Genomic DNA, 26,328 nt, shown 5'->3' on the forward strand with positions numbered 1-26,328 from the left:
GAATAAGTTAAAATGGGGAACCTAATGGATCTGACTGCTTCCAAGAATGCCTGGGTTGTTGTTTTTTTCCAGGTGACAGCTCTGTTGAAACCACAGCAGAAACATAAACTGAGAAGCTCTTAAAAACTATCAACATGATTGCTTCTGTTGATCTTTCCTATTCTAAAGACAGAATCCAGCACACTGGAGTTGGATAACTTGAAAAGGGCCTAGAGATGTCTAGGACTGTGTTGGCAGCAAACTGAAATTTGAATCTGACTGAATGTGCTATAGAGCTCAGTGGAAGACCTATGAGGCAGCAAAGAAATCCTAATATTCTGTTTCAACTGCATCATTAACCTCACACCCATTTCAGTTGTTTAAAGCATTTTTGCATCTGTTGATTCTCAAGTTTGGGCCTTTCAATTCCCATGAACAGATGACTAGTTGTAAAGATTCTGCAAAGATTTTTTTGCAAAGAAAAACTGATTTACATGCTGGCATATAGCTAAGATACTAGAAATGCCGTGTACACTCCCTGACATATCTTTTGATCATTTTGATCTAGTCTCCATGATAGATATTGACAGGATCCTGGGTTCTGTAGAGGTCACCACTTCTACTCTGGCTTCTACTCTGGATCATTTGTCCTGGCTACTGAAATCATGTAAGTATTAAATAAATAGTCTCCATGTTCATTAATAATTATTATTATTATTATCGTATGGCAGTGTGTGTAGTATAGCCAGGAGATCCTAAGGTTGTCTGGCAGTCAGAAGTTCATTATATATCTATCACTGACCCAGGGCATCTTTTTGTACTCTTTAAAATAGTATGCATTGCAGTATGCCCCCACATTTCTATTGTTTCACAGAAAGTATAAAACAGGAAGGTATTTTTATAGAGGGATTAGAATTGCATAATGGAATAGCTTAAAAGCCATTTTAATAAGGAAATAGGATTGCAGTCTATTGCAATGCTTAGTGTATGTATCACATTCCTTGTATTTCCTTGCTTTCTATCTTTGTAACCTATTGTCCGTATTACAGTACGCCATGCCACAGACAGGTTTTACCTTGTCTGAACTATTTTCTAATTCTGTAATGCTAGTCCTTTTGCATCATTTATTGGAAATTTTATGCTATCGAATTGTTTTTTTATATTTGTGTCATCTGCCTTGAGTCTCAGCAAGAGAGGTGGGTTATAAATGAAGTTAATAAATACATTTTTTATAGAGGTACATTCCTCCTTACTGCTGCCCCTTTTTCACCCCCTGAGAAGACAAGCTGCTAGAGTGCAGCACTATACATACAATGCTGAACTTTCTGTATGTGACTTATTTTTGTTAAGCATCATTTGTGTGACATAAATGAAAGGGAAAGCAGCCCTAGGGGAAATATGCACACAAAAAGTGTTTCAGTTGACATACAGTGTGATCTTAAACAGATTTACACCTTTTTAAACCCACTGCAGTTAATGGACTTAGAAGGGTGTACCTCTGTTTACAAGTAAATTGTATGATTATTTTCACCTTCCGTTTTTCAAATGATAACACATGCTTGTCTTGTGATAAAATCTGTCCTACTTGATAAAAATCACAAGTCACACATCCTGAAAATCTCTTCAAAAGAAATAACAGGGTAGAATGTTTTACATAGTATTCATTCATAAATCATGTTAAACTTAAGTGATATACAAAAAAAATGCATCAAAATACTGAAAAACTAAAATGTAAATTAAAACATGAAGACAAAACACAATTAGATACAGTCTAACTGATATAAAGGAGTGCTATGACCTTTTTTTAAAAAAGGAAAAAGTGAATGAATAGGATGAATGCTTGTTGACCATTAAACATTTCCATAAGAAAGGAGCAATAAAAGAAAAAAAGGCACAAACCAGAGGAAAAAAATATCAAGCATGCCAAGGAATGAAGAACCAGAAGAATATTAATAGTTATGGAGAAGAAAACAGAAGAATCCAAGCAGAAGCTAAAGAACTAACACATCCTAAACATGCTTTTCTAGTATTAAGTTGCACTAAATAGACTGCAATAGCATTCTAAATAGACCTGCTTAAAATTGCACAGAGCATCTTACTATGAATGTACAAAAGGGAAAGAAGTGAAGAGAAATCAAAAGCACACAGAAATTATATTTACACTCATATAATATAAAATAGGTAGTGAGATGCAGACCTAAGGAAAAAAAGAGTCCTAAAATGCTAAGAAGAAATCAAATTAAAAGAGTATTACAAAAACTGTATTGGGGTGGGGGAGAGAATGAATCAACATATGGGGAAAATCAACTGCAAAACCATGAAAAATGTGATCATACAAAGATAAGCAGAATCAATTGTATCAAGGAGAGAAGAAACAGAATATTACTGCTGATGTTTTGATCAGTAAAGACAATGTAGAACTCAAATTCATAAAAACAACGATTAGCCGAAAGAAAATACAAGCTCATATAATAATACACATTCAAGTGTTATTTTTAAAAAATAATATTTTAGAAATCCAAAAGAAACTTACTAGAAGCCAAATATTAAAACTGTACAAAAGAAAAGGTAAGAGAAAAGGGATAATCTGTTTATTGATGTACTGCTAATCAGTATTGCAAACAGCCAACTAAAGAACGTATATCTTGCGGTATTACTGCAAGAAGAAGAACACCTCCAATTATAAGCCAAATATGAAATACTTATGTAAGAATCACACTTTATTAAATATTTGATTCTTAGAACTAGAACCATATAGTGTTACTTCTCTTGCCTTGTTTAGGGTAATGTAATTTAAACTAATTTAGACAGACATTGGAAAAGGTTCAGATCTTTTAAGATTCATACAGCACATAGATACATTCCTTATTTATTTTATATTCATCCTTCTGAAGGGCAGCCTAGTCAAGCATCAACAGCAGAACATTAAATTGAATATTTTTCTATGCTCTGAAGAAGACAACCAAGAAGTATTACAATTGCCACATTGAAAATACTCATAAGTGTAAGTGCCTTAACCAGTAAGGTTAGAAATTAGCCATGAATATTATTTGATAGCTCTATTAAATTTTGAAATAGAAGAGAGGACGAGCCTATATGTTAACTGGCAAACTGATACTGCCTAAATATGGGCTTCCCAAATTAAAACAAATGCAGGAGTGGGAAGGCATGGGTAAGATTGGATTAGTGTGTGGATGAATGCTACTTCTTCACAAACAGCCTTCCCTGCCCAAGTTCCCACTACCGTCTGACTTCAGGCCCCAAATAGTCTGGCACTGGGAAGGGGGAGATGCTAAAAACACACAAGACGAGTCCATCGGGGGTATTTACACAAGACAATAAGTAAGAGAGAAACCCACTTGAATTTGAGTAAAAATAATACAAAATCAGGATGCATTTTGCTGTTACATGAGCAAGTAATAATTTTGCCATTAAGCAGGTAATATGAAATGCTATTTGAATCAAGAGGAACCAAGTTGTTAAAACATTAGTTCTAGAATACAGACAACCAGAATTTAAATGTAGGCTAAGCCTTTAAATTGTCTCATTCCAATCTCTTCAAAGAAGCAGACACTAAAATTTAGCAGGGCCATTCCTAGCTTTTGTTACCTGCTAGAACTATTTTTCTTTCTCGTGATTCACATGAAGCTGCCAGATACTGAATCAGACGACTATCTACTCAGAATAGCAATGGCTCTCCAGGATGCTGGGAACTGAATCCTGGGACTTTGTTCATGCCAAGCAAGTGCTCTGCCACTGAGACACAGCCCTTCCCCTTATTTTCACTTGTTCCTTGAACAAACATGAAGGAAAACCATAAGAAGTACCTCAATTTTCATACCTTAGAACCTGCCAACATGTCACTCAGCATTTTTGTTCCTTTTCCAATGCCAACCACTGTTAAGAAGAGAAACATAACTGTAAGAACAGGCGTTCTGCTACCTTCTGTATTTACTACCACATGCTGCTTTCCTTCACACTACCAGGAATGCTATTTCACAGATGTGCAGTCCAAGGAAGATTCCTGCAAACAAAACTTAGTAATTTAGAATGGTAAAGTAATGCCATAAAGACAAGCAAACGCTGCTTTTAATCTTTGAGGTTGCTGACAAACATGAAACAGACCAAAAAAACCTTGCTCAAATGCCTTTAGTTCTATGTTGGCAGCTTTGCTTGGGGACAGCATATTTTCTAAGCATCTGCACAGAATTAGCAAACACAGTTAACCTCCTCACATGGTTCGCTTGGATAAAGTCTTAGAAAGTTTCATTAGTTATGAAGAACAGCCTTTCTTTTAACTAATGCACCATTTAAAAGGCTATTAGCATTCAGCAGTAACCCAATAGACAAAGTGGCAGATTATACTAAGGAAATTAATATATCACTTACAGAGCCATGGCAGAGGGGGAAATATAACTGAGAAGCCTAAAATGGTCTTGAAAAGAACAATTATCACCAGGTATCTTAGTGAGCAAGACAATGGTGGAGTATTAATACTTTTAATTGTTCTAAATTGTAAGCAACTGTAGATTTCTTATAACAGCTTCAGATGTCTTACTGAAGCTGAGGAGGCATACAACTAACATGTATTTCTAGCAATGTTAAGAAAGAAGCCTGGTGCTTCTTTCCTAACAAGGCAAGGCAAAATACACAGTATTCCAACAGAAGTGAGCTAGCTATACTATATCACTCTGAGCATTTATTAAGACATTAAAATTCACTGCTGTAAGTTGTAGTAATGGCCACTAGCTTACATAGCTAAAAGAAGACTATTCACAGTGCTGTTTAAATGGAAACTGATCTATGGAACACCAGTTGTTGGAGGCAACAGCAGGGGAGGATTGTTTCATGCTTTGTTTGTGGGCTTCTTGAACGCACCTGGTCAGCTATTGGGCAAAATAAATCTTTGGCCTAATCCAGCAGGGCTCTTCATGTGTACTTACACTGCAAGCTTCTAAGAAATATAATGAATCTTCAGTATACCTGGAACGTTTCAGTAAACGCTATAATTCATAACACTTGTCACTGAAGAAGCAGCACATGGGGTCAGTTTAAACTTGATGTTGGTGAGGCAGAAGGCTCATCACCAGTTTCAAACTCTGCTGTAACGAGGGCTGCCAGTTCCATTCTGGGAAATACCTGAAAATTTTCTCCAAGTGAAGTGGTCTCTGTCACCTGGAGGTCAGTTGTAATATTGGAAAATTTCTAGACACCACCTGAAGGTTGACAATCCTAGCTGTAACCCATACAAAGCAGCCATCCTCGCATATCTGCCATAAAAGATCTGTAGCTCTTGGATGGTATTATGCTAGCATGCTAATGTTGAAATGCACTTAGGCATAATTACTTTGATAGAAGTGCAGCTCAGTTTAAACAAAACACAGAGCCCATACTAGGGGTGTGCAAAAAAAAAAAAAAAAACCCAGTATTTTTCGGGTTCAGGTATATTGAACCTGGAAAACATCAGTATTTTTCAATTTTCTTGAATTCTAATACCAGTATGGTATTTGGATTTGGAAAAAGTTTGGGAAAAAGTTTGGGCGCATATGGACATATGAAGCTGCCTTATGCTGAATCAGACCCTCGGTCCATCAAAGTCAGTATTGTCTACTCAGACTGGCAGCGGCTCTCCAGGGTCTCAAGCTGAGTTGCCTGGACCCTTTTTTGGAGATGCCAGGGATTGAACCTGGGACCTTCTGCTTACCAAGCAGATGCTCTACCACTGAGCCACCATCCCTCACCGTCCTCTCCTTTCTAGCACCACAGGCCTCTGCCTTCAGCATGTGTGAACCAGGCCTTATAAAAATCTTAATAACAACGTTTTCTTTGCATCCATCATCACTTCCACTGCTATATATCTTCCATCTTTATCTTTAAATATCAGTTTTGGTTCTAATTGTTCTTTGATGTAAAAGACCACACCCCTTTTCTTTTGATCCGCCAATGAAAAAAATTCCAATCCCAATTGTTTATTCCACAAAAATTTGTAATCTTTTTGTTGTATATGAACTTCCTGTAAACAAATTATATTACACTTTTGCTTTTTAATCCAATGAAATGTTGTTTTTCGTTTTTGTGGTGAATTTAGTCCATTTATATTCCAAGATAGTAACTTGTACTCCATTATGATGCAGAATCTTTATTCTCTTCAAAAAAACTGTACATCTCTTGCTCATTCCTTATTATAATCCTTCTTCCACGTTGTTCAAAGCCCAAACTCTCGGGTAGTATCCATCTGCATCTCATTCCCTCTGCACGCAGCTTCTCTGTTAATCTCTTGTATTTCTTCCTGTCATTTATCACTTGTCTTGGCAGCTCTTTCATTATTTTGATTCTACTCCCTTCCACTGTCAGAGCTATTTGGAAACTTTTATTTAGAATTTTCCCTGCCACATCCTTTGACCTTAGTCTTATATCTCTTGGTAGGCCTTTGTCTTTTGCATATGATGAATTAACTCTATAGACACTGTCCAACATGTTTCTGAATTTTTCAGGATCTTCCTCTAAATAGTCAGCAATTGTTTTCACCCTATAATCCATTAAGTCAATTCCCTTCCCTTCAGGTATTCCTCTCAGACGCACTTGAGTTTCCATTAATCTGCAGTCATGAATTGTTACCTTCTCTTGAAGTTTTAATAAGGTGGAAGCATGTACATCAACTTTCTCTTCAACCTCCTTGACCCTGTTTTTAACCATACCCAGTTCATCTTTAAAATCTTCAACTTCTTTTTTAAGGTCTCCAATATCCTTCTTAAGCTCTTTTTTGCTAGCTGTTATCATCTTCTCCACACCCTTCATAATCCTGGCTTCCATGGTATCAAACTGCCTTTGCATTTTGTCCAAAGAATGAGATCTTGCACGAGTTAATCTTCCTTCTGACATAAAAACCCCCCCAAAACTCAAAAGGCTCCAATTCTAAATCCAGCACCAAGTCCAGTAGCTTAGAACTTGCTGTTTAAAATAAGACTAATTTCGTCCTACTCCTACCTTCCTGGGCTGAGATATTGATTTTTAACAGTTTTTGGCAATTTTCCCTCTTTCAAAATGGCGATCGTAATTTCTCTATGGTTAAAAATCTCTAGCAAAAACCTTCCTCTTACTCCTCTCACCTTCAGCTTTTACTTCCTGGTACACTAAGCACAGATCACGTTCTCCAACTATTGCGGTCTTTACTTGTTATGTTGATTGCCAATACACCTTAAGCTTTTACTTCCTGGTTCACTGAGCTCAGCTCTCGTTCTCCAAATATTGCAGTCTTTAAATACTTGTTATGTTGATTGCAAGTACAGAGCCATTACACAGAAGCCTATGTCATTGACCACAGGTATTCAAAACAATTTTCTTCTTTCCCAAATTCTATCAATGCCTTTAATTTAACAGAGTCCAAGTTTCAAAATTTCTTCTCCTCCCCTCGCTTTCTTTCTTATACGGGCCTTCCCACCTTCCACTGTTATTTAGATTAGCTTAGAAACGTCCCGGAGAGATAATGATCAAAGTACCTTAGCGGCTATGCTTTTTAAACTTCGGTCTTCTTAGTCTTTCAGATGTTTATCAGTCCCAAAAGAGAGTGAGATCCAGACAGGCTTAAGCCAATTGAATGGCTCTTAATCCTTTGTAGATGCTGAACGACGTTCCTTTTCCACGCCGGATCTTCAAAGCTTCAGAAAAATCCCCTTCGGAATCAATCATCAGCTGAGATCAATGGCTCAAAGTATTTGCACGTAATCCTGGGCAAATCTCTAACTGAGAAATGCAGGCAGAGAGTCTGTTAAGGCTCCATACTACCCTGAACAAAGGATTAAGTTTTCCCTTTATTCAGGAGACGACAGCTCTGTTGGAAACTCACACCGGAAGCCAGCAAGAAAATCAAGATTTTGTTCAGTAGCTCCTGTGCAATTGAGCAAGCCTTGCAAAGCAAGTTGAGATGCAGAAGGAAGCGAGAAAAGGAAATGGAAGCAGACAAGAGCCAGTTGCTCGGGGGGCTGATAGGAGCCCTCCAAGGGCCTGCTTCAGCCCTCAGGCCGCATGTCTAACACCCCATTCTAAACAGCTGCTGAATTTTTCCCAGCCCACAATCAAAAATTGGGATACTACTGCGAAAAAGTTAAAAAGTACCTATTGTACGCACACAGCTTTTGAAGTCAGTAAATGCTGTACACTGCAAATAATTCCAATCTCCCTTATCTTGCAAAAAAAAAAGGGGGGGGGATTACAGCACGGAGGGATGGGCCATACAAGGTCTACAATAGAAGACAGACAATTCAGATTTGGAGGGCTGAGGTATGAGGAGACAGATCCAAATGTCTGATCTGCTACATATTCCTAAGGATAGCCCTAGACAAGTTTGCTAACATTTAGCACAATCAGAAAGACTACTAAGGAACTTTGTACACTGAGGCAGCAGTCAGACAGCAGGCTTAGCATGTTTTGGCTGCGTCTACAATTTGATCTTTATTTTTTGTGCTGGAGAATTTTTTTATTTTTTTAATTCAAATTTTTATTAATTTTCATAAATTTAACAAGTTTTTTCCAAAATTGCATATATTGGCAAGTTGGTTAACTAAAAACAAAACAGCATATCAAAAGTAAATCAAGTTCTGATACATTACATTCCTAGGCAAAATATTGTGTTCAGTCAGGTAAGTAACAACTGGGTGCCATTGTTCTATAATCTTTTTCTCATAAAGTTTTGTGGATATATCTTTGCTAGAATATGCCAGTTTACTAAGAATAAAATAATCCCAAATTTTGTTCCTCCATGAGCTTAGGGATGTTATACTAGGAGTTTTCCAGTTGTATGCCAAGAGCGTTTTTGCAGATGCTAATAACGTTGACACAATTTTCCATTTTCCTTTAGGTACACCTGAATGAGTCCAGTTTTCCAGCAACAATACTTCAGGATTATAAGGTAAGTGGATGCCTAGCATAGTATTAAATTCAATTACAATCATTTTCCAATAATCTTGCATATAAGGGCATGACCATAGATGAAAATATGTGGCTAATTGACCACATTGTTTGGGGCAAGTTAAAGTATCTGAAGCCTTAAATCTGTATAATATAGAAGGCGTAAAATACCATCTTGCCATAAGTTTAAACGTTTGAAATCTGACTAAAGATATTAGAAATATAACCAGGGGAGGTCCAGATGTTTTCCCAGTCCTCCTTAGGTATTACTTTGTTTAAATCTATAGACCAATGTTTTTGATATAGTGTGCTTTCTTCTTCCTCTAGGATGCTTAACAATGAGTAAAGGAACCTGGTGAGTCTTATTTGATGCTCTTTACAATGCTTCCAAAGGTGTTAAATCTCTGGTAAATGCTTGTTTCACCATTTTAGAATTTAAGCAATGTCACAATTGCATATATTGAAACCAATGCACCTTTTGATTTAGTTTTTGTTCTAGGGTTGTATTTTCTATAATTGTTCCTTTGTCCCAAAAATGTTTAATGCTGGTGAAACCCACTTCTCTCCAATTGCTTAGCTCTGCCGAACTTAAACTTGACATGAACCACCGCTGATTGATGAAGGAGGATAAAGGGGATATTTGTGGAGCTAACTTTCCTTGTCGTTTGTACCATAGAAATAGTAAGTGGTCTGAAAGGTTTTTACATTTATTAAATCTATTCTTGGCCAAATCTTGGTTCCATAGTAGGGATGTGCATTCAGTTCGGCCGAACCGAATATACAGCCGAATCAACACTGTTTCGGCTGTATACGGAATCGGCTGTAGCCGATTCCCATTGCCGCCTATTATGCGGCAGCCGAATACGGCTCGCCGTATGCTTCCGAACAGCTATTCGGAAGTATACAGCTGTCAAAGCAAAAGGCGGAAAAGTGGCTTCTGCAGCCTCAAAGGAGCTGCTTGCCTAGTACTTTCCCGCCTTTAGTGGCCTCTTCCCGCCTCTCCCATAGCCTCCCTGGGATCAGGGAGGGGGGGGGGGAAGAGGAGCCCCAGCAGCCAATCCAAAGCATGCATTTGCAAAATGCATTGCAAATGCATGCTTTGCAGGGCTGTTGTGTAGCTGATGGCCCAGCCATCAGCTACATTGTTGTTATTTTGATCTTTTGCTTACTTGGGTATCCAAGTAAGCACTGTTGTCTGGCCAATCAGAGAGCAGTGCTATTTTTTGAAATTGCTCTCTGTAGGGCCAGAGAACCTTTTAAAGGAGTCTTCCTGCTGGACTCCTCCATTGCTGTGTTGGTGTGTGGCTTGGTGTGTGTGAGAGAGATTGTGCTGCTGCTGGTGGCTGGCCCTTGGCTTCAGCTGCTGCTGCCTGCTGCTCTCTCACTAAGCCTTACTTCCCTGGACTCAGAGAAGACAAGGTAAGACAGTTTTGGGGTTCTTGTTTTAGTTTTTGTTGGTAAAAGGACTAGAGTCCCTTTACTTGTCCAGATTTAGGTGGGTGAGTACTGGGTGGGTAGGGTAGCCTATTTGGGGTTGGGGTTAGGTTCTGCTGGGGGTAGGGGCCTGGGGTGGGGGTTTTTTGCTAATTTGCCCATATCTTAATTTAGTGAGAGGACTTTTAAAAGTGCAGTGTCCTTTTACTTCTCCTGATTTGGGTGGCTTGGATTTCTTGGGGTTAGGTTGAAGGGGTTTTTTTTGGGGGGGGGGAAGTTCCTGTATTGTTAAAAGTTGAGTTTTTTACTGTTTCAGTGTTTGATTTGTTGCTGCTGTGTTGTGTTGCTGCTGTGTTACTTTTCTCTTCAGGTTATTGGGGGGGGGGGTGTTGTTGACTGATTTGGCCTGAGCTTTCTTGTTGGTGAAAAGGCCACTTTTTTAACACTTGGCCTTTTGTGATTCTGCTGGTTTTGTTTTGGTTTTTTTTAAATTACCTCTGGTTGGTGTGGGGGTTGGCGAGGGTGTGTGTGGGCTGGGTCACTTTCTTGTTTTTATAGAGTACATTGTGTGTTCTGTGGCAGGGAAGCTGGCACCTGGGTGAGAGACCCAGAACCAGCAGGTTTGTTGTGGTTGGCCAGCTCTCCCCGTGTTGTTTGGGGCAGGGCTGGAGAGCTGGCATCTGGGTTTGCTGCAGCCAGGTCTGCAGAGCAGACCTTGAGCAGATTGTGTTTTGTGTGGCAGTGACGTTGGCAACTGGGTTTATATTGCTTCCAGGCCTGCAGGGTTCATGGAGTAGATAGAGGGATGTAGTGCATTTGGGTCCTATAGAGATTCTCTGATGTGGTTAGGTTTGGTTTTGGGTGCCCCAGGAATTGGATCCCCTGGTCCAATTTTTTTTGGCCTTGTGGGTTTTGTGTGGGACAGTGCCCTGAAGCTGCACAGCAGTTTGGAAGTGCCCTGAAGCTGCACAACCCCCTGCTCCCCAAAGCCACTTTTCCCACGACAATTACAGTGAGGAAGTGGCTAATTGGGCTTTCCCCATCATTGTTAGCAATGGACCTTTTGGGGAGCCCAAAGACAGGGACCCCCTGGCCCAATCTTTTTGGGACTTGGGGGGTTGGAGGGGAGAGTCCCCTGCAAGTCCCCTGAAAATTTGGGGGCTCTCCCTCAACCCCCCTGCCCCCCAGTAGCCTCTAATTATGCCCTATGTTGCCATTGATTTCAATGGCCCATAGGGTATAATGATAGAATAGGGGCACCCTCTTTGGGTGCCCCCGGAATGGGATCCCCTGGCCCAATCTTTTTGGGACTTGGGGGGGTTGGAGGGGAGAGTCCCCTGCAGGTCCCCTGCAAATTTGGGGGCTCTATCTCAAACCCTCTCCCCTCCATGCGGCTTCAAATATACCCTATTTGCCATTGATTTCAATGGCCCATAGGGTATAATAGGGCCGTATATTTGGTAATAGCTGCGCATCTACCGTATATGCGGCTATTCTGAATGTGGTATTCAGGAGTATACGGGGATTCCAAATTCCCGCCCCCCCCCCATATACTTCCGAATCCGTGTCAATTCGAATTTTTTTTTTTGCACATCCCTATTCCATAGCATATCATATAATGTGGGGCAAAAACCCATTCAGGAGTTTTTGCTGTGACTGCTTTAATATGTGAGCCTATATTAATTGCCTTATAATATAGTTTCAAATCTGGAATATCAATTCCTTCCCTGGAGATCAGTCTTGTAAGTGTTTTAATGCCAATTCTTGGGGTTTTGTGCTCCCAAAAGAATTTGCTAAACATACCTTGCCATCTCCTTAATGTTCTGGCTGAAATTTTTATTGGCAAGGTTCTAAATAAAAAAATAAATCTGGGTAGTATAAAGGTCTTTAGGATATTGATTCTTTCTGCCCCATTGCGAAGTTTTGAATTGTGCTTATTAAGAGTAATTTCTATTTCCTTTTGTAATTTCTCAAAATTCGCTAAAAATAAATCAAAAGATTTGTTAGGGATGTACACTCTTAAATATCTCCAAGGTTTATTTGGAAGATAAGTCGCTGTACCTATGTCTGTGGAATATTTATTGGATGAATGATTGTTTTTTTATTATTAAATGAAAGGCCAGAAATTGCACTGAAATTCCTAACTACATTACCTAAGTTTAACAGAAATTTTTTTTAATATGGTTATTAATTCCCCTCATGTTCCAAGACTAACTTAAATGCATAATAACAGCTTATTCAACATTCTGCTTATAAATAAATTCCTAAGTTTCTTAAAGATACCAGTTCTGTCTTATCTTATGTATTATAAACTATTACAGTAAGTATAGCAAACTACTTGTGTTGGTTAACCAGTGATATATTAAAAACAACAACCAGCTAAGGTCTGAACCAGAACTATGACCTACTAACCTAATAAAGATAGAAAAAAAAATAAGAAAATAAAAAGAAATGAAGATCTAAAAGTCTTCTAGAGATAGAAAAAATCAAAACAAAAACCTGATTTTTCCTAAAAACACCACTAACCCAACTATTGGTCTTTATGACCACAACCGTTGCCAACCAACTATCTGAAAACTGAACTTGGAGCTGAACCTTTTTTCGTGGTTCCCCCGCGCCCCCTTCTGCTCAATGTTATAGCATTACCACACTCATTAAAACTTCACGGAATTGTAGTTCCACATGCGTTCACCTTTCAACTGCAGCATGTCATACAGGCTAAGTTCCATAAAGAATCTATTGTTGCTGCTTGTCTGGGGTGTCCAGCAATGATAGGTTTCTTTTAGCTGATTTCCTGTTTGGATCTGTTGGTACTTCCAGTCCCAGGGCTTTCAACAGTTTTATTCCACTTTCTTCATCTGTTGCATATAAAATAGTTCCGTTCCTGTTCACCATGTCCCAGCGATAGAGAATGTGCTGTTCTTGAAGTTTAGTTGTAGTCATTTTAAGTTTTTGACAGATTGCCAGAGCCTCAGGGGGTAAATCCTGGTATACTTGGATTCTTGTGTTCTGAAATGTTAGGTATCCTAGCTCTTCAGCTTTAGTAAGAACATTTTTGTTTGCCTTATGTCTGCAAAAGAGACTAGGATGTCTCTAGGTTGGCGTCTATTTGTCTTGTTTAAGCTTCCAATTCGATGTCCCTTTAGTAATACAGGATACAGTCCTTCTTTAAACTGAAGAATTGGAGCAAGCCAGATGCTCATATCTTGAATGAGACCATTTTTGCACACAGCTTACCACGCGGTCACATTCCTGTTCTCTCCGCAGCGTCTGTCGGATTTCCCATTATCTGCACCGGAGTTACAGGAAGTGCCGCAGCTTTTGCGCAGCAAACGTAAACTGGGTTTTAGCGGTTTACGTTTGCTATGCAAAAGCCGCGGCACTTCCTGTAACTTCGGCACAGATAATGGGAAATCCGACAGACGCTGTGGAGAGAACAGGAATGTGACCCTGTGGCAAGCTGTCTACGAAAATGGTCTGCTGAAGCTTCATTTGGATTTTCCTCAAAACCTCGAAATTTAAGGTTCTGAGATCTTGCCTGCGTTTCCAGCTGAAGTACTCTATCTTTTAAAGTGTTTCTGAATGTAATTTTTGATTTTCAGCTTGCAACAATGTTCCCATTTTCATAGCATTCTCTGCAGTGAGGTCTGTTTTTTTCAGTGCTGTAGAGAGATCAGTGATTTGTTCAGACAAAGGTTGGAAGATTTCTTTCAGTTTAAAGTCTAACTTGTCCAAAATAGTTTTCTCTGTGTCCTGTAAAGTTGTTTTAAGTATATTCTGCAGAGAAGTTGCAGTAATCATTTCTTCTGAGGCATCTTTTTTATTTGCTGTTTCAGCCATCATTTTTTCTGTCCCTGCTACAGCACTCTCTTCCCCTGACGATCAAAGTTCCGCTCTGGGGATTGCTTTGCCATTTACTTTAACCCTTTGTTTCTTGGGGGAGAGGCTTCCCCTAGCTTTATTCAACAGTTTAAGTGGGAAATTCCATGAAGGAGAGTGGATTTTGACAGAAAAACGGGGCGGTCAGACGAAGCTACAGGCTCAGGCATCCACCATTTCTCTCTCGGCGCCCCGCCCCCCCTGGAAAAATTTTTCTAAACATTCACTTGTGACCTACTGCTCCACACACTCACCATGTGGTTGACCATTCAGATTACTGCTGTGCAGTAACCACAGAATGGGCATTTGGGCAGCATCTTTTTTTTGTCTTTCACACATGTGCGTAAGTGCATATCCAAAGCACAGGCTCCTTTTTGACAGCTCCAGAATGCCTCCACCAAGTACTGCGATCATTAGTTCCTATACAACTGTATTTCTATGCCAGAAATCACTCCCATTCCCACCTGATCTTATTCCTTTTCCCACTCATTTCATAGGACTCTATACATTTCTGTGACACTGCCTGAGTGCATTCTGCACCTTTTTCTCTCACCACAGAGCTTTCCCACCAGACCAATATTATGAAGTGACTTGGAGTAGAGCTCCGGGGGAGAAATCCTGGCTGCCTAAATAGGGACAATTTCCAGTGCTATCCCACTCCAAGAAATGGCAAAAGGGTAGTTTTTCTTGAATTTGTCAATCTAAAAGACCCCTCCATGGGCTCCCAAACACAACAAAATATTGCAGCAAAGCATGTAAATGGTGATTCAAAGCCCCTGCACGAAGAGTCAATGATGTGTACATAGCTGACTACTTTTTAAAAGGGGGTGAAAAGGGAAGGGACAGCCGAGACTTCCCAAACAGCTTGACTTTGCAACAGGGGAGTTCAGACATCTGGAAGTGTGATGAGAAACCACTTATATCCATAAATCCTGGACTTTCCTTTGTGTCAGAAAACTCACAGTCAAGAAGAGGTGAGATGGGAGATGATGACTGGGGAATGGGATGCTGTGTGCACCAAATGAAAGGACTTTTTACAAACACCTTATTGATAAGTTAACAGATCTCCCCATGAAAGTTGGTATTTGATGGGGGACTGGAATGAAGTGATCTCTCCACAAATGGATAGATTCTCTGAAAAAATATTAAAATTACTCAAAGTAAATTGCCAAAAATGTTTTTTAATCTGACAGACAATTTGGAATTGCCTGATAGATGAAAATGGAAAAATGGCAGTTCAAAGGAGTATACTTATTTGTCAGAAGGACAGACAGATCTTTTTCAAGAATAAATACAATTTTGGTCTCTAAAGATTTAAGTACTATGGTTGTTAAAGCAGAGATTTTACCAAAGACTTTTTCAGATCACAACCCTATAAGCACGGTTGTTAAGCAAATATGTTTAGATGGCGATTAAATGAAGCACTGTTACAAAAAGAAGAAATTCTTGAAGACTAAGAAAAAGTTTAATTTTTTTTTGAAATTAGCTCAGTTCAGACCTTTATTGGCATAAAGTGTCCTTAGGATTGTGCTGTAAAGAGAGTAGGTGCTAAATCTGTATTTTAATTGTATTTGTTGTGGAGAAAATTGGAAATCACTTATTTATATTTTCTTTTCTTTTTCTATCCCCCTTGTTTTACTTTTTAGTTCTGTATTTCTGTTTCTTTTTCCTACTATTTTCTGGTTGTTTTTATCTTTGTTTTAAAATTTCTTTAATAAAAAATGCATTAAAAAGAGAGAAATATTACAGAAGCTAGATACCAACAACACTTCAAAAATCTCCCTTTGATTTTGCCTGTTTTGCAAGTAGGAAAAAAATCACTATTATGAAAAGAACCCAATGTTTTCTTGAAATAAAAGCTAGTATCAAAATAAATATAAATAAATATAATGCAGCTGAGAAAAAAAAAACAGCAGATCAAACATTTTCACAACCCTGAGAATATGTTTCAGCTAGGGCAGAATAAAAACAGCTGCTCACACCCTCCTTCTGAATCTGAGGATTATCAGAAAGTCTGCCTGAGTGAAGGAGGGAGACCTATGTGTGTGTGGGGATTTATTATTCTTATTTTGGGATGGTTGTATCTGTTGAATGTGACTTATTGTAAGCAGCCTAGAATGCCACTTTGCAGGAGAAAAGCAGGATAGAACACAGAGAAAAGAAAATGTGAATGGAAAGGTTCAGACCTGAAGATAATAAAATTCTTCATGTGGTATGGCTTAATTAAACCGACATAAAATGTTCTCTGTTTCATTTATGACTACCAAGTGACATGTGATATCCAGCATGAAAAAGAATACAGGTGAATGTAAAAGCTCACTGACTCCCTAGATACAATGTTTTAGTTGGGTCCTAACAAAAGTATTATCATATGCAGACTGGATATTTTCTATGGATCAATACGGCTCTATTTGGCATTATATGATATCCCTTATTAAACTGGGAGGATATCAAATTCATGGAAGCCATGAGTTTAATATATCTAAAGAACTTTTGCATCCACTGTTGTTGACTGCTGGCAGTCTTAAATTATTCACAAGCAACAGATTCCAATTTTATACATTACTTAGAGCCAAACTAGATGTGCCCACTATGAGAATACAGCCATTTTAGAGTTATTTAAAAATGCTGCAAGAGCCTGCAGCTTGGCAAGCTAACATGCTCTTGAAACGAATGCCTTATAAAGTGCCAAAACAACTGCATCTGCATAGATGTTTCACCACTTGAAAAGGAATGGGGGGACAAGGATGCCATGCTGTGGGCCTGACCCCTCATGAAATTTTTAAATCACTTACAAATAGTGGTGACATGCTCACAGTGGATAGGAGGATGCCATCACATCTAGTCTGGCCCTAAGTCAAAGGAAAAAGAGAACATAAGCAAATCAGATCACTGTCTTCACTGTTGGTTTAATGCTCAAAAAACAAATTATACAAAGGAGAACTTAATTCTAGATACTACTTTGCATCCTCTCACACACCACTTCACTTTCATATATGTGTGTGTGTATGTGTGTTTTATTAAGGTCCTTATACAAAAAATAAAAAGGGAAGAAAAACAAAGTAAAATAAAATAACACAATAAAAAAGAAACTAAACAACAAATCAACTAACATAACTGAAAACAGTAAGAGGATAATAATATCTGATTTTCTCTTATTTAAGAATCCTTACATTTATTCATTACCACCTTAGTCCATAGTCAGACCAAGAGAAATATATCACCTTTCTATATAAAGTTATTATCTTTGCCAGTCTGATGTAGCCAGTTTGGTGTCGTGGTTAAGTGTACAGACTCTTATCTGGGAGAACCGGGTTTGATTCACCACTCCTCCACATGCACCTGCTGAAATGTTTTGGGTCAGCCATAGCTCTTGTAGGAGTTGTCCTTGAAAGGGCAGCTTCTGTGAGAGCTCTCTCAGCCCCACCTACCTCACAGGGTGTCTGTTGTGGGGGAAGAAGATAAAGGAGATTGTAAGCCGCTCTCTGATTCAGAGAGAAGGGCGGGGTATAAATCTGCAATTCTTCTTCTTAAACAGACATTTCTTAATCATTTTCACAGCTTCCTTTATGGTAACCAAATCAAGGAAGTTCAAGAAAAGATTAAGGAACTATAGTAATTCAACAAATTTATCCCAATGGGAAACATAAGGATCCTCTCTGACTAAGCTGAGGTAGCCCTCTTGGGTGTTGGAGTGCACACTTTTAAGGACAAAAACCTTCAACTATACCAAGCTTCAAAAGATGGCTGTTCCAATTCAGCTTATAGGGTCACTCCAATACACAATTCAGAATTCCACAGATGGAAAGTAGGAATTTAAGAACTGAATCCAAGGACTCCTCTGTTTTATCAATTGAAATGTTGTTGTTCAGTCGCACAGTTAAGTCCGACTCTTTGCAACCCCATGGACAAAGTCACGCCGAGTCCTCCTGTCTTCCACCATCCTCCAAAGTCTGCTCAAATTCCTGTTAGTTACATCAGTAACACTGCCCAGCCATCTCATCCTTTGCATCCTTCTTCTTTTGCCTTGTGTATTTCTCAGCATCAGGGTCTTCTCCAGTGAGTGCTCCTTTCTCATTTGGTGGCCAAAGTATTTGAGCTTCAGCTTCAGCATCTGCATTCCAGGAAACTTTCTGGGTTGATTTCCCTTAGGACTGACTGATTTGATCTTCTTGCAGTCCAAGGGACTCTCAAGAGTCTTCTCCAGCACCATAGCTCGAAAGCATCTATTCTTCTGCGCTCGGCCTTCCTTATAGTCCAACTCTCACAGCCATACATTACTACTGGGAATACCATAGCTTTGACTATACGGACTTTTGTTGGCAGGGTGATGTCTCTACTTTTTATTATACTGCTTAGGTTCGCCACAACTGTCCTCCCAAGGAGCAAATGTCTTTTAATTTCATGGCTACAGTCACGGCAGGGAGGGCGGGATATGAATGGAATAAAATAAATGAAATAAATAAATAAATCTGCAGTGATCTTGGATCCCAGAAATGTGAAGTCTGTCACTACTCCCATGTCTTCCCCTTCTATTTGCCAAGGTGTGATGGAGCCGGATGCCATGATCTTAGTTTTTTTGCTGCTGAGTTTCAAGCCTATTTTTGTGCACTCCTCTTTCGTCCTCAACAAGAGGTTCTTTAGGTCCTCCTCACTTTCTGTCATTAGAGTGGTGTCATCTGCATATCTGAGGTTGTTGATGTTTTTCCTAGCAATCTTAATTCCAGTTTGTGCTTCATCCAGGCTGGCATTCCACATTATGTACTCTGCATATAAATTAAATAAGCAGGGTGACAATATACATCCTTGTCAAACCCCCTTTCCTATTCTAAACCAAGCAGTTGCTCCATATCCCATTCTGACAGTTGCTTCTTGACCCTTATGCAGGTTTCTCAGGAGACATGTGAGGTGGTCTGGTACTCCCATCTCTTTAAGGACTTGCCACAGTTTGTTGTGATCCACACAATCAAAGGCTTTAGCGTAGTTAATGAAGCAGAAATAGACATTTTTCTGATACTCCCATGCTTTCTCCATAATCCATCTAATGTTGGCAATTTGATCTCTAGTTTCTCTACCTCTCCGAAACCCAGCTTGAACTTCTGGTATTTCCCAATCTACATACTGTTGAAGCCTAGCTTGTAGGATCTTTAACATGATCTTGCTGGCATGTGAAATAAGTGCAATGGTGCGATAGTTTGAACATTCCTTGGCATTATCCTTCTTTGGGATTGGAATATAAACTGATCTTTTCCAATCATGTGACCACTGTTGCATTTTCCAAATTTGCTGACATAATGTGTGCATCACTTTAACAGCATCGTCTTTTAGGAATTTGAATAGCTCAACTGGGATACTGTCATCTTCACTCGCTTTCTTGTTAGTAATGCTTTCTAAGGCCCATTTGATTTCACACTCCAGAATGTTTGGCTCGAGGTCAGCAATTTCACCATCATGGTTGTCAAGGACATTGAGATCCTTCTTGTATAATTCTTCTCTGTATTCTTGCCACCTCTTCCTAATCTCTTCTGCTTCTGTTAGGTTTCTACCGTTTTTGTCCTTTATCATGGTCATCTTTGCATGAAACATTCCCTTGATTTCTCCAATTTTCTTGAAGAGATCTCTTGTCCTTCCCATTCTATTATTTTCTTCTGTTGCTTTGTATTGTTCCTTCATGAAGGCCTCCGTATCTCTCCTTGCTGTTTTCTGGAAATCTGCATTCAGTTGGGTGAATCTTTCCTTTTCACCTTTGCCTTTCACTTTCCTTAGCTATTTGTAGAGCCTCATCAGACAGCCACTTTGCTTTCTAGCATTTCTTCTTCTTTGAGATGGTGCTGATTGCTGTCTTCTGAACAATGCCATGAACCTCCATCCATAGTTCTTCAGGCACTCTATCAGCTCTAGTTCCTTAAATCTATCCTTCACCTCCACTGTATATTCATAAGGGATATGATCAAGGTCAAACCTGAATGGCCTAATGTTTCAACTGAAATAGCATTAAACAAACTGAAGATGGCAGCTGGGATATACTGAGTCCCAGATGGATAAAAGAAATGGAAGATAATATTTGATGTTGCTGTTTTTGTGATCTTTTAACAAACGCAGCTTGCTCTGACCAAATTAATCTCTGGTTAAACCAATCCCCTAAGTATTTAAAATAGGGAACCTCCTCAATATCACTACCAGGAATTTTCCACTTGTGGTGTACGATACATGGGATTTCCCCCAAAAAACAACAACCTTAGATTTCTGATAGCTAACTACCAGGCATTCTTCCAGACAACAAGATACAAAACCCTCGATAACAGAGGGTAGTCTTGATGTTGTTCTTGACAGGAGAACTGCATTATCAGCAAAAAGTAGAATGCAAACTTTAACTTAGTGATGGATCATAGATTTGGAAGGGATCTCCAGGGGCATCTAGTCCAACCCCCTGCACAATGCAGGAAATTCACAAATACCTCCCCTCTCCCATCCCCAGTGACCCCTGCTCCATGCCCAGAAGATGACAAAAAACTCCAGGATCCCTTACCAAGCTGGCTTGGAGAAAAACTGCTGATTGACTCTGAAGTGTCAATCAGCATTTCCCTGGGTGTGTGAGAAATGGCCATGAGAACTAAGCATTGATGCAGCCTTTCCCACCATCCTTCTCATGATCTGTTTAATTCACAGAATCAGCATTGCTGTCAGATGGCTATCTAGCCTCTGCTTAAAAACCTCCAAGGAAGGAGAGCCCACCACCTCCCAAGGAAACCTGTTCCAATGAGGAACCACTCTGAATATCTGAAAATTCTTCCTAATGTTTAGCCAGAAATTCTTTTGATTGAATTTCAACCCAATGGTTCTGGTCTGACCTTCTGGGGCAACAGAAAACAATTCTGCGCCATCCTCTATATGACAGCCCTTCAAGTACTGGATGATGGTGATCATAAAACCTCACAGTCATCTCCTCTCCATGCTAAGCACACCCAGTTCCTTCAGCCTTTCTTCATACAATCTGGTCTCTAGACCCCTCACCATCATTGTTGCCCTCGTCTGGACACATTCCAGCTTGTCTATATCCTTCTTAAATGTTGCTACCCAAAGCTGAACAAAATACTCTAGGTCTAACCAGAGCAAACAATCCTATCACTGCACGTGATCTGGACATTATATTTCTGTTGATACAGCCCAAAATTACATTTGCCTTTTTAGTCACCATATCACACTGCTGACTCGTGTTCAGTGTATGGTCCACTAAGACTCCTAGATCCTTTCCACACATACTACTGCCCAGACAAGTCTCCCCCATCCTATAAGGATGCATTTGATTTTTCCTACCTAAATACAGAACCTTATATTTATTCCTGTTGTAGAATACTCTGTAGAATGCTGTAGAATACTCTCTACCAAAGGTTTGCTTGGCCACATCCCATGCTTCATTTTAACAGCAATTAAAACCACTTCTTTTCTGTTGGGCTTCTAGAATCTTGTGCTGACTAAACAGTTTTACTTTTCTCTGGAATTTAGACTAGAACAGTTATCTATTCTGAACAGAACTTATGTCTTGCTTTTAGTTCAATGCTTTGTATACTTGAATTTTTAAAAACACAATAAGAAAATATTATAAAGGAAAAACCTATTTGTGAATATTAATACACATTACCTAGTACTCCAGTAGCAGCACTATCTAGAATCCCACCATGTCCAATCTTTAGAATCTGTTTCCTCATATTCCTACTCGGCTCTGGCAAACCAGCTTCTGAAAAAAAAATCTCAAAGATTTATAACATCATACACACAAAAAATAAAACTACTCAAATTTGGTATTCATATTGTAAGTTACTGATATGGCATAACTAATTCAATAGAAACTGTTTAATCTCAAGGAAGGAAAATTGTGAATTACAATCACAGAAATTATCACACAAAACTAATAGCTAACCTAGAGCTATTTCTCATCTCCAGAATTGGCTAGCATCAGATAATTATTTTAACACCAGGTTTCATTATGTTCCATAGCAATGTACAAGAAACATCATATTGCTTTACGTGTTTCAGTAATAAAGCCATAACTGCCAGTAGCTGCAGAATTCCTCCAGTGTGTCAACAGCACACTGTGATCCAATACGTTCCCCACATTTAATTATATATGTCTGGGAACCAGCAAACTCAACACATAACTGAGTCCCTTGTCTGCTATAGAAGGCAAAAATGTGGTATTGCAAGCTGTTCAATAAACAGCAATATGGCAGGCTATACTTTTATACCCAGCCATTTGATCATGAGCAGATGGCCCTGAGGTCCTTTTTCCAGAAGAATAGCTAGATTGCTGGACAGAGATGAGAAAGCCAAATAAATGTACACTGCCTTGGATGTTGTTAGTGGAGAGGTAGTCTATAAATCTATTAAATATTTATATTTATTATTTATACAATGACTTCTAAACTGAGATCTGAAGCTTGACCATCATTCTGCTTTTCCTATTTACTGAAGTTTTGTGAGGCACATGTCTTGTAAGAAAATACAAGCATAACAAGACTAAACTAAACCTGGGTGGGCCTGTGTCTTTAAGGCTGAATCAAATTTTATGCTGAATAGCTTTTAGGGAAGCATTCTACTATGCCAGTATGGAATTGTACCAGGCCTTAAGTGAACATATATTTAACACTTTCACTGCAATCAGTGGGATTAACAGAGTTTGTACTCAGTTGGATTACGTATTGTCTTTTTTATTTGCTTCTGAGGACACTGCTGGGAGTAAAGGACTCTGCACTGTCTCTTAGCCTGGGATTTCAGAGGGGGACTATAGAGAATCAGAGAGAGAGAAAGAGGTGCCAGGACTCTGGTCATCCTTGCCTTCTACTGCTCTGATGTTATCCCTTTGATGTGTACATTGTTACTCTCAAGGAATCTTCCTTCAGGTCTTCCTCCATCTCTCCACACTATGCTATTCTTCTTCATCTTGGCACCATGAGGGAAGAACATGCCTTCTGCATATCCTGCATCTCTATTCATCCTAGCCAGTTAGACTAGATTAGAATTAGTTAGACTACACTAAATTAATTAACTCTATTCTATCCTGTCTAGAATGACGTTCCTTACAATAAAGGACTCATATTAGTTCTTGCAAAGATAAAAAGTTCTATCTGTAATTTTGTTTCTTGTCAGCACACACAAACCAGATAAGCTCTGCTGCATTATGTGCCTTGAGTGATCTGTTAACCCAAATCATTCTTCAAATACATCTAGGCTCCCATTTTTCACTTAACACAGTAATTCTGGAAGAGGGTCACAGCTCTCACACAGATGGATCATGAGAAGATGGTAAGCTGGGAAACAAGGCTCCAAAGACTCAAATAGTACATTTCAGTTTGTTTCTGTGCAAAAATATATCCTATTGCTTATAATATGCAAATAGAAGATAAACATTAGCTTGAGAGCCAGTTTGGTGTAGTGGTTAAGAGCGCAGCTATTGGAATGGCCTTGGGTCAGGAATAGCTCTCATAGTTGTCATCCTTGAAAGAGGAGCTCTAAGAGCCCCACCTATCCCATAGAGTGTCTGTTGTGGGGGAGTAAGGTAAAGGAGATTGTGACGTCTCTGAGACTTTGAGATTCAGAGTACAGGGTGGGATATAAATCCAATATCATAATCATTTTTCAGGGTTAACTAATATGAGATTCCTGTTTTTTTAAACTGAGGAGAGGGAAAGTCATGCAAAGTTATGTTGTGAGTCCTAAAAAGTACACTAAATTTAGGTGTGGGTTGCACATCAAGAAGCTGAACCATCCAGAATTATTAAGAGAAACACCCCCAAGTACAAACTCTCAAAGCTTAAGGGTATTAAAGTTCCAAATTCCCCTGACGCAAATTAGCAGAAGTTGTGGCAAAATGCAACAAGCCATAAAAAGAGCTTAGGGTTGTTGGTCCCTCCCCCAGGGGACACATAAAGAACACCATTGTAACTTTCACACCTATACACATATAGTTCCCCATATCTACTTGGTTGAAATACAGTGGAGCCACTAATCCAAATCTCTTTTTTAAAAATCACCTGAGGTAACACTAGTATTTGCTAATTCAGATTCCACCAATCTCACTGAGAAAGCATTTATCCTTTTCACTATTTGTGCAGGAAAAATTAGAAATGATATGATGTTCCAAATTTTTTAACTGTTTTTATTTCACTGATACCTCACTTTTCTCTCATGGATACCTAAAGCATTTTACATGGTTCTCCTCTTCTTTATTTTGACCTTACAACAATCTCATGAGGTAGGTTAGCCATTGAATATTTTTTTGGCCCAATGTCACCCATCAATTTTTCATAACCAATTAAGGATTCACACTTGGTTCTCCCTAATATTAGTCTGGGCCTCTGACCAGTGTTCCCTCTGAGTTAGCGCGAGCTAGCTCACACATTTTTATCTTAACTCAGGAAGGATGACCCCAGAGCACACTAATTTATGCAGTAGCTCACAAAGTAGAATTTTTGCTCACAAGACTATGCAGCTTAGAGGGAACATTGCCTCTAACCACTACAACACGTTGTCTCATACATATGAGACTTCCCCTAAAGATCAGCTTCACTTTCGCTGTCCCTCTCCACCCTCCAGAGCCAAATCTTTTCCTCCTTCTATCACTCCCCTTAATTGTACCTGCCAATAGCATCGCCTTAAGGCGGTTCAGCACATCTGCTGAAGTGGGCCCTTTGGGTTTATGTACAGCAAATAATCCGCTAAAAGACAGAAGCTTAGCAGCAACCGTTTTATTCCTGATGGCGTCCAGCAACGGCCCTCGCATCGTCCCCGCCATGTGCAGTACGAGAGAAGAAAAAACAAAACAATGCTGCTGTCGTCTCTCTGGCGGTAGCTACTCAAAGTGAACGCTGACCCATGAAAGCTTATGCAAGACTAAATACGGCCAGTCTTTTTTTTTAATGTACCCCGGACTAGTTTTGCTCTAGAAGACACAGTCGTGTTTTCTAACCACGTAGGTCTGCAGAAAAACAAGATTGCAAACCACTCCAGCAGCAACTATGCCGAACAAGACGATGGAAAAGAAAGGAAGAGCTTCCTGTTCCGGCTACAACGGCAGAAAACCGCAATGTATTATGGAAGTTGTAGTCCTAGCATTTATCTAGTCAGGTGGGGCCTACTGAAAGGCTTTGTGGGAGCTGTAGTTTATTGGTTCATATCAGCGTTCTGAACAGTGTGGTTAGAAAATGTAAGAGAGGAGAATGAGTAATAGGCTTTGTCGAAATGCTGGAATTAGTTGGAATTTATATTTCAAAATCCTTCCATCTAGAAAGGTTTGTAATGTTAAAAAAGCGAATATAATCGAACTGTAAAATGAACCTCGGAAAACAGGCGTAAAGGAGGGGTTCCGTTTTGAAATCTTAATTGTGTTAACTGAGAAAAGAACAAAATCTAAGCGTGATGGTTGCGCTCCCAGCGAAAGATGTGATGTGTTTATATATATCCTGCATTCAAGACTACCCTCATCTCAGCTGGTGATAAAATCCGAATGATTTCATCTTGCATGTATAGTCAAGTAAACTCTACAGTCCTGCCTATAGTACATCTAAAAATCCATGACACCTTTCAAAGTTAAGGATCATTCATAAATGAGGGCATCAGTGAAGCTGATGGGCAGTGGCGGATTAAACCCTGTGGAATCCCCTAGGCAGTCAAAATCTTGGGGACCCCTCGCAAATTATCTCGGAATCTGAATGCTTGTCCCACTGCCCACAGCCCCCGCTGCAGCCTGCAGGCACCTTCTTACACGCCCCTTTGACTAAACTGCAGGGGAGAGGCAGAGAGAGGCAACTTTGGCAACAACGGCAGCTGCACCAGCCAAGCTGGACAAAGAGCAGCTCAGTTGCTGGCTGTGCATGCTGGCTGGGAGGGCTGCAAGCTGGAGGGAAAGCCAGCCTGGGGCCCCTAAAGGCATTGGGCCCATAAGCCAGTGCCTACTTGGCCTAATTGTTAATCCAGCTCTGCTGATGGGCAGTAGGTTCAGGATGGACAAAAGGAAATACTACTTTACACATGCCAATTTTGCACTAGACCTTTAATCCTGATTCAGCCCTTCCCCAAAACTGATTTTCTACACTAGACTCATAGAATTGGTTTCTATGATTCTAGTGCAGA

At 39.5% G+C, this 26,328-nt stretch overlaps 1 protein-coding gene across 3 annotated transcripts in view; it reads right to left on the bottom strand.

Annotated features, from left to right (window-relative positions):
- Positions 1-25,286, bottom strand: part of TRUB1 (TruB pseudouridine synthase family member 1) — a 73,846-nt gene extending 48,560 nt beyond the window's left edge. Inside the window, exons 1-3 of one of the 3 annotated variants that reach the window (XM_060241564.1) lie at positions 24,835-25,286; positions 21,842-21,937; positions 3,821-3,876 (exon numbers count right to left, since the gene is read on the bottom strand). In XM_060241564.1, the coding sequence (XP_060097547.1) occupies positions 3,821-3,876; positions 21,842-21,937; positions 24,835-24,991 (309 nt within the window). In that variant the 5' untranslated portion in view covers positions 24,992-25,286. The remainder of the gene's footprint in view (positions 1-3,820; positions 3,877-21,841; positions 21,938-24,834) is intronic. The other 2 variants (XM_060241566.1, XM_060241567.1) reach the window with 2 other exon arrangements.
- Between the last annotated feature and the right edge of the window lie 1,042 nt (positions 25,287-26,328).

This window comes from Heteronotia binoei, chromosome 6 (assembly GCF_032191835.1).
Source record: "Heteronotia binoei isolate CCM8104 ecotype False Entrance Well chromosome 6, APGP_CSIRO_Hbin_v1, whole genome shotgun sequence".
Lineage (NCBI taxonomy): Eukaryota > Metazoa > Chordata > Lepidosauria > Squamata > Gekkonidae > Heteronotia > Heteronotia binoei.